Source organism: Chrysochloris asiatica, unplaced genomic scaffold, assembly GCF_000296735.1.
Source record: "Chrysochloris asiatica unplaced genomic scaffold, ChrAsi1.0 scaffold00001, whole genome shotgun sequence".
NCBI classification, from domain to species: Eukaryota; Metazoa; Chordata; class Mammalia; order Afrosoricida; family Chrysochloridae; genus Chrysochloris; species Chrysochloris asiatica.
Window position 1 is genome coordinate 52,450,833 of NW_006408519.1, and position 8,699 is coordinate 52,459,531.

Here is an 8,699-nt window from a genome sequence, read left to right on the forward strand (position 1 = left end):
AGAGACACAGAGAGAGAGGGGTCAGGAGACAGAATGAAGTGGACCCAGGAGGCCATGGGAAAGAGGAAGCTTTAGAAGACAGAAACCCTGAGATGAAACCCTGAGAGAGAGGATGGGGGCCTGAAGCCCCCCAAAGGCACGGCCCCAGGGGAAATGAAGGCCTATAGGGGAAACGGAACTCAAAAAGGCGCTGAGGAGGCAGTTCCAGGGGGAGGCAGAGGAGGAGGCCATGAGGGAACCCTGTCAGCCAGCGTCAGGCTGCTTGGAGCCTAGGGCCTGCCTGCACCGCTCAGGTTCAGGGGCCTCCGGACCTAGCGGGCAGTGTGGGTGGTTGGTGGCAGTGATTGGGCTGGCAAGGGCTGGGGCCTCACTTCTTGCCCTTGAACGTGCCCAGGATCTTGGGCATGAACTTGCCCACCTTGCTGTCCCTGGCATCCTCCTCGGCCAGGCCTTCTCCTGAGCTGGGGCCTCCAGCGTCCTCCTTTTTGCAGAAGACCTCGAAGCGGCTGTACACGCGCTTCTCTTTGCGCATGCTCTCCATGCGTCTTAGCAGCCGGTCGCGCTCCTCCGCGCTAGCCGGCAGCGTGCGGCTTAGTCGGCTTTGAGCCCCGAGGCTGTCCGAGCGGAAGATGGCTGAACATTTGTCCTTGTCGGACATGTCAGGGGCCAGGCCTCCGGCAGCTGGTGAGCGGCCAAGCTCGGGGCTGCTGTGGGCTGGGGTGGGGCTTGGCGCGGGGACACCACGGTGCTTCTGACCGTGAGCGCTTATCTGCTCTAAAATAACCTTGGTGTCGTCCCGCAGGTTGCTGCTGTACAAAGCATTGGCCGTGGCCGAGGTCACACGCGTTCCTCGTGGGCCCCGGTCTTCTGTGGTGGCTTCGGTGCTATCGCCCCGACCCAGCGACGGCCGCCGTGGGCTCTCGGGCTGCCCGTTCTCCTGTGGCATTGTGAAGCCACCCTCCTCGTCTGACCTCCGCTCGCCCTTGGGGCTCAGCAGCTGCCTGAAGCGCAGCGAGCCCTTGCGCAGGACCTCCATGGGACCACCCGGCGGCTCCTCCGAGAGCCCAGATTTCGGAGACTCCCCGGCAAAAGCAAGGGTGAGGCTGCCCCTGCGTTCCGGCACGGGGGGCACTGGGCTGCCCCTGCGCTCAGGCACGGGGGGCACTGGGCTGCCCCTGCGTTCAGGCACGGGGGGCACTGGGCTGCCCCTGCGCTCGGGGTAGGCGGAAGTGGGACTCCCCTTGCGCTCTGGGTAAGCAGAGGTGGGGCTGCCCTTGTGCTCTGGGTAGACTGAGGTGGGGTTCCCTCTCTGCTCGTTAAATGCGGGTGTTGGGCTTCCTCTCCGAGCGGGAAATCCTGGCGTGGGGCTCCCTTTAGGCTCGGAGTGGGGCATCTGGTGAGCCCCAGACACCTCCGGTGGGGGACTGTCCCGCCCTTGAGGAGAGACCGTCCGGCCCTGGGCCGAGAGGAAGCGGGAGGGCAGCCGGTCTGCACCACTCCGGCCCAGCGTGTCGAGGAGCTGCGTAGCCGTGAGCGTGGCGGCGCCCGGCTGCCGTTCGGCTTCTTGATTCAGCCTCTGTGCGAAAGAGTCGCGAAGGTCAAGCAGACAGCTCTCGAGGCTGCGGCGCTCGCCCCCTGTGCCGCTGGGCGCTGCCACCTCCTCCTTCCACGCCTGGGACACGACCGCCTTGCTATGGCTGGCCACGGTAACGGCGCCGCCGCCCGGATCACGGGCCGGACCCTTGTACTTCTCTAAGAGCTCGGCCACCTTGGCGGAGGCAGTGGAGCGCACGGCTTCGCCGCCTGGGCCCAGCGTCTCGCTGACCGTCTGCTCCTTGTGCATCAGCTGCACTTTCTCGGTGGTAGCGGCGGCCGCGCCCGCACCTTCCGCCTGAGACGCACTGAAAATAAGCGAGGAGCGCAGCCGCGAGCTGCGCTGGATCAGAGGGTTCAGGCGCGATCTGAACGAGTCTTGCTTGACTAGGCTCAGTTCCTCAGGGCCTTCGCGCTCCGAGCTGTCGCCACCAGTGCCGCCCGAGCCCGGCCCTGGCCCCTTAGCCGGGAAGGCCGTGGGACCACGGAAGGCCGAAGGGAGCATGTCCCCGGCGACTGCCCGACCCCCGGGGCCCAGCACATCATCTTCATAGGCCTCGGCCTCCATGGGCCCTGGCAAGCCCTCATCGCCAGTGTCCTCGCCATGGCAGCCGCTCAGGTACGAGGCCAGGCGCCAGTGCCTCAGGCCAGCCCGTCCCTCGGGTCCAGCCCTGCGCTCCGGCTCCCCTTCGAGCGCAGCCTCAGGGCTGAGCCTAGCCGACGTCTGGCATGGGAATCGCTGGCTCAGGTTGGGGCGAGAGGGCCCGCCGGGCTCCAGGCCTCGGGGGCTGGGCTCGAAGGCTGGGTCCGAGCCATGGCGCACCTCCCGCGATGAGCTGGACGGCACGTATTCCAGGCGCAGGTGGCCGTCGGGTCGGAGCTCCGGATAGCGCGCTCCGCCACCCAGCGCGAAGTCCTCAGGCTCTGCGAAGCCGGGGCGTCCGGCTCGCAGCTTCTCGAACAAGCCCTGTGAACGCGCCGGTGCGAGCTGCGGATCCCACTGGTAATGCTGCTGGTAGACCTGGTCTCGGTGGAAGTGGCTCGTCTGGAAGCGGAAATCGTCGCCGTGGCTGAGGAAGGTCTGGCGAGACACCTGCCGCGCCGCGAAGTTCTCCACGGCGCCAGCGCCGTCTGCAGTCGCGTAGCTGTGTCGCTTGAAGGCGTCCATCTCCAGGTGCCGCGCCTGGAAGAAGCCACGCTGCCCCGCCAGCTCCCCGCCGGGCCCGACCTCCGCATCCAGCCGCCGCGCTAGAGGCCGCATTCCCGCGTGTGGCTCCAGGACGCCCCCGGGGCCCCGTGGGTGCTCTTCCCGACGGAAGGCCGACAGGAAATGGCGATCGGGGTCGAGGAACGAGGGGAAGCCCAGGCCCTCTTCCCGTGGTGGCGGGAACAGAAGGTGTGCACGCTTGGGGAAGGAGAAGGGGGTCATTGCCCCGGGCCCCAGGCCTCCCATGAGGGGTCCCGCGCCCGAATACGGAGCCAAGGCATAGGCGTCCATGCGGGCCAGTGCCCCGGCCGCGGGCACCAGCGGCTCCGACTGTGCGAAGAGGATGCGGAACTCCTCGTCGAAGCTGGAGACCAATTCTCCCTGGAACACGTGCGCCAGGCTGCGGTGGATCTTCTCGAAGGACCACATGAAGCTGGAAGGCAGCGAGCGAGTAAGGGGAGGGGTCAGGTCCCCAATGGGGTGGGGCAGCGTTTGGGCGGGAGGGGCAGGGCGCACCTATAGTTCCCGCTCATCACCACAGCGCAGTCCACTAGCAGGAACTTCTCCTTCACGTGGCCTTTGAAAGACTTGCCCGTGCGGCAGTAGTAGGTGGGGCCCGCCACAGTGCGCACGCGTAAGAACTAGGGTTAGGGAGGAACATCAGTCTCTGTCTCGAGGGGGTTCTCTCCTCCCGCCCCTTAGGGTCACTCACATCCACGTGGTGCAGGTTGACACGACACTTGTCGGCCATATCCAGGAAGTGCTGTGCGTTCATCTCGTCCAGCAGGATGTAGACAGGGACCCGACGCGCTGCTGCCTCCAGCACCTCACCCAACAGGTCCACGTCGGTGAACATGTCCATCACCACCGCTACCACCTGCAAGGACAGGTGGCAATGGAGGGATGAACCCCTTGCTGTCTCTACCCCATTTTCCAGCCCCAGCACCCCGCCAAGGGAGTCCTCTGAATCACCAACAAAAACTGTCAAAGGCAGTAAGCCCATCGCGGTTGAAGGGCAGCGGAATGAGGGGGAACTGCAGCCTCTATGGGAGGGGCCTGACAGAGATGGGGGCTGCTGGCCGAGTAGGTGGACCATGAGGGACGCCATGCATCAACGAATGCACATCGTGGGGAGAAAGGGGAACCCCTGCACAGAGAATCCTGAAGGAGGGAGTTGCTGCCAGGTCAGGGGAGTTGTCTGTAATCCCTTGTCCTGTTACAGAGCCCTGAGCCCCAGGCTGGTCGGTCCGTGGGGGTCGGGGGGCCTGGGCAAAGTCAACGTGTAAAGCAGTATCTGCAGCAGCAGGCTGGACCAAGGGCTATAGGCTACGCCCAAGGCCCATCACCATGGACAACCCCACCTTTGCTCATGTCTGGGCTCTGGCATGAAGCCTGCAGTGGCTTGGCCCACCCCACACTGGCCACCCTCAGGCTTATGCCGACACCTTGGCACTTTTGCTTTAAGGTTCACCCATGGCAGCCCACCTGCTGGGCAGAGCGGATCATCCTGCGTGCCTCATCTTTGATGCTGGGGCTGTCAGGGGGTGGCGGCTGCACCAGGGTGGTGACTTCGGTACCCTGGAAGCCGAAGGTCAGGGGCCAGCCCAGGTCGAGCTCGGGCACAGCCTGGTCTGAGTTGACAGGCCAGTAGGTTCCCGAGGAGCCGTCCATGTCCACGTCTGGTGAGCTGCCCTCCGGGGTCTCACGGGTAGCATGCTGTGGGGGCCGCAGGTGGCGGCTAACGTGCTCCAATTCTTCGGGGCACAGGAAGGCAGGAGCCCCCTCGGTTGCCAGGAAGCGGCTATAGGCCTCTTGCCCACCCTCAGCTAACGCATCCACTGCCAGGCGATAGTACTCTTTGTAGTGAGGGGGCAGATACCCAGGAGCCAGGGGGTTGTCCCCCTGGGAGGAGCTCTGGGAGCGACGGGCCATGTTGGGGCCAGGGGCCTGCAGGAAGGGGCAGGGAGAGATGTTACATAGAGTGGGGGATGTGGGGCCCCTCCCCACCTTCACATGTGGACACACTGGAGAACCTTGGGCTTCAGCTCAGCATGGCTTACAGGATTGACAACCCCAGGTCCCAGTGTCCCCTCTAGCTAGGGAGGAGACATCAGCACACATCTGGTCCTTTGTAGGGTCCCTGTTCCAGACATCCCCCTAAAAATCTATTGCCTTCAAGTTGAGCCGGACTCAGGGCAACTCCACGTTGGACAGCAGAGAACCAAATTCCATTTGTATTGCTGTCCTCTTTACAGAAGGAGGCCCGACAGGCCAGTGTCAGTGGACCGTTTAAATCCACTAGCTGCCCATGAAAGGTGTGGGAGTCTGCTTTGGTTAAGGTGACAGCTTTGGAAACTCTGGTTGTTTTAACTGTTCTGTCGGTTTGCAGTTTGTCACATTCACTTTCTGGAGTCCTGGTGTGGTGCTGTAGGATAAGCACTGGACTGCACGGTCAGTTTGAACCTCAAGGCTGGTGGTTCAAACTCACCAGTGACTCCTTGGAAACCCTATACAGGGTCACTGTACGTTGGACCCGACTCGAGGGCACTGAACACCATGGTCATGGTGAGAATAAAATTGATGGCAGCGGGTTTGGGATCTTGATGGAAGCTGATCGCCAGGTGTTGCTTCTATAGCACCGATGGGTGCATTTGAACCGAGATCAACCATCGGTGCCACTCAGGATCCTACCCCCCTACTCACAATTACATTTGACCTTGACCTGGGGTGTTTTTGTTTTCTGAGCTTCCTCCATTAAAAAACAAACCCTAAAACATTGAGTCGTATTTTATGACTGTTGGTATAAATATGAATATAATCCAGGCAGATGATGCTGTTTCCACTTTTCCCTCCCTTCTGATTTTAAGACGCGAACACATTCTTGTGGCTCCCTTCCCCCACTGTTTGGTGCGTCTGTCACTGTGTGTTTGGGACATGCTGCCTTTGGCCTGATACTCCACTGTGTAACACAGCTGTCCAGGGGTGGCACAGGTGAGCTCAGGACACAGGCCCATGGCTGCCATCATTCTGGGATGTTCCCCAAAAGTCCTTCCCTCTGCACTGTGACGGGGACCTGGCTCGGAAACAGAGTCTTTGCAGGTGTGGTCATTTTACATGTCACACAAGTGTGTGGGGGGGTTCCTAATCCCACTGGAGTGTTGTCTCATAAAGAAGGTGGAGAGACAACTGCCAAAGTGAAGGAGGAGGCTGGGAGCACACAAAGGCTGCAGCTGCTAGCCAACCAGTGCCTCAGACCACCAGAAGCAGGACCCTCCCCTGCCAATACCCTGAACAGCCTCCCATCCCCCAAACTGCGAGGAACTCCAATTATGCTGTTACAAGCTTGGGGTGGTTTTGTTAGCATAGTAGTCACCATCCCCGTCCCCCCATGGGTCACAAAGACACCCACCACCAGCCCCAGGCAGGCCGACCTGGCCACACCTCCCACCACTCCATAGCCCTTCTTCTTGGCTTGCCCACTGGTCCTTCCCAGGCTGTGACTGTCACCCCTTATGAATCTAGGCCGCAGCTTCCTGTCTCCAACCTGCTCAGTCCTGTCCCCAACAGGCCTATCCACATGGTGACTTCCCCAACTCTCTAGGGCCACCACCCTGCTCCCCCTGCCTTAAAAGGAGCCTCCCAGGTGGTACCCCATCTCCTGGACACTGGTATAGAGCACCCCAGTTCCTGGATACCGGTTTGCCCTACCCCCACTGAGTTCAGGTCCCAGTGGCAGCCATGGCTTTACACCAGTAGATGGGTGGGCACTGCATGACTGGTCTGCACTAGTGCTGGGAGACACTTGCCTTTCAATACGGGGTTCGGGTCCTGTCCTGACTGGCTTCCCCAGGGGTGACACACAGAGTGTGGAGATGGGGATGTTGCCTGCTGCTCAGGCTGTATGAGGTCAGACTTGGTCCCAATATTCCTTATGGGGTCACGGTGACATCCAGCTGCATCTAGGTCCCCACCATCGTCAGTTCGTACAAGGGTGAACACACTATCCTGATTGTACTGGGGTCTGAATGAAGCTGACCATTCAGGGTATGTGGCACAGTGTTGTGGCTGTACCTCACACTCACTGACCGCAGTGGACAGGCCTCTATATGGGTTGGTGTCCAACCATATAGGCGTAGCCGGCACTGCTCTAGAGGGCTTCAAAAGTTCATGAAAAAATTCACTTCTCAGCCTTTTGGCTTACATCAAGTATAATATCTGTTCTTAGCAGCTGAATATCGGCTACATGCTGTCTGAGAACAACATAGTAAAGGGGTTTTTGGAGCAGAGAGATGAATAGGAGCTTCGCCAACCACTCCACACATCCACCTGCAGTACCTCCAAGAACAGCGAAAAACAAACGAAGTTCCTGAAAAACTGAAAGATAAGGGAATTTATGAATCCCCTGGTATGTCAGATGTAATCTGTTACAAACTGGGTCTGACCACAGGGCATGGGGTCCTGTCCTGCTGACTCTATTTGAGGGGTGTACTTCACCCTCTGGGGGAAACCACACCAGAGGGGATACTGTCCCATCAGATGTCCTAGGGTGGGTCCAGATGGCATGCAGTAAGTCCCCTCAGACCTGACCTACAGGGAGGGCGCCTCAAAGCTGACAGGGTAGGAAAGCTAACTGCTGAACCCCATACAGAAAGGCAACTTCCACCAGCTTGCTTCCTTGGCCATTTCCACTGTGGGTACGGCCCCCAGTCCACCATGGACTTCCCTGAACAGTGGCCACGCCCCAGACCACAGTGTGGGGCCCGCTACAGCTACAGCGCCCAGGCCCACACAGTTGCTTACCTACTGAACACCAGCCTGGAGGCAGGGAGGGAGGGGCCTTCTCCCTTATCCCACCCAGGCCAGTGACTCAGCAGGAATCCGTTCCTCAGCCGCTGACCTCTGACCCCCAAAGACCGACAAAAGTTGCCAGGGCCCTCCAGGGTCCAGGGGTTCCTTCACCTCAACCTTTGAGAACCCTGTCACTGTCTACTAGGGTAGGAAGTGAAGCATTTTAGAGGTTGGAAGGACTACACTAGGGAAGAATGGGGGGGGGGTGGTAATGCTCTAAGGGGTGACCCTGCGCCAAGTCACACGGGGTGGGGAGAGGTTCTCAGAAGTTCTCTCGCTAGCTCGGGCAGCTGAGCTCAGGCGGGGCGGGCGCTGGGAGCGAAAGGTGCTCCAGACCGGAAATCCCGAGGAGCCCACCGAGGGGAGCAAAGGGGATTAGCGGACCCCAAGTAGTTAGCAGCTGGGTGGCCCGGCGTCCCACCCACCCACCCGAGTCCAGGGGTGTGGGCTGACAGGCAGGGTCTACTGCTCTCTTTGGCTGCCCAGCAGGTTGCGGCCTGGGCCCAGCGTTCGTACGGAAGGGTCTCAGCAGCGCCCAGCACCCCACCATCCCAGTCGGGAGCTCCGGCAAGAAGGCCTCGGCACGCCTGGGGCAGGTTCTCCGAGAATTCGACCCTTCCCTTCGCGAGTTCGACCCTTTCTTTCGGCGCTGGCCGGGCCAGTGCCGTGAGGCCTCTCTGTCCACACCGCACACGCGGCCAGCACCCCCGAGCCCAGACCCGCCCAGTGATCACTCTCCACTCCCGCTGCCCGGCTGGGGGGGTCGCTGGCCAGGTGCCGGCGGCAGAGTGACCAGGTGTGCGGGACCGGTAGACAGAGAATTGCGGCAGCGCCGGGGTGGGGGTGGGGGGGAGCACCGATCGAGCCTCGCGTCCCGCCCCACCCGCCGGCCCCGGCCTCCCCCTCGGGCACGTCCGTCCGGCCTGCCGGGGGGAGGGGGCCCTACCTGGCCAGGTGCGCGGGGTCTCGGCACAGGGGCAGCAGGAGCCGACCGCCGCCCAGCGGCCCTCGCGGTCCGGTCGGTCCAGCAGCCACTCCCAGCCGTGGCCCG

The 8,699-nt window shown here is 61.6% G+C and overlaps 1 protein-coding gene across 1 annotated transcript; it reads right to left on the reverse strand.

The window, feature by feature from the left end:
* Nucleotides 1-367: 367 nt before the first annotated feature.
* Nucleotides 368-8,681, reverse strand: FAM83H (family with sequence similarity 83, member H). Its single transcript, XM_006830746.1, has 5 exons — nt 8,595-8,681; nt 4,286-4,747; nt 3,513-3,677; nt 3,317-3,441; nt 368-3,233 (listed from the first exon to the last, which is right to left on the reverse strand). Exons 2-5 carry the CDS (start codon nt 4,730-4,732, stop codon nt 368-370), a joined length of 3,603 nt encoding a protein of 1,200 aa, XP_006830809.1. The 5' UTR covers nt 4,733-4,747; nt 8,595-8,681.
* Nucleotides 8,682-8,699: the final 18 nt, after the last annotated feature.

Bases quoted from the DNA above. Each gene is read 5' to 3' on its own strand.
- FAM83H (XM_006830746.1), bottom strand. From the start codon at position 4,732: ATGGCCCGTCGCTCCCAGAGCTCCTCCCAGGGGGACAACCCCCTGGCT. The intron at 3,442-3,512 runs GTGAGTGACCCT...CCCTAACCCTAG, and splicing joins TCAACCTGCACCACGTGGAT to TTCTTACGCGTGCGCACTGT. The intron at 3,234-3,316 runs GTGCGCCCTGCC...GCTGCCTTCCAG, and splicing joins GTGATGAGCGGGAACTATAG to CTTCATGTGGTCCTTCGAGA.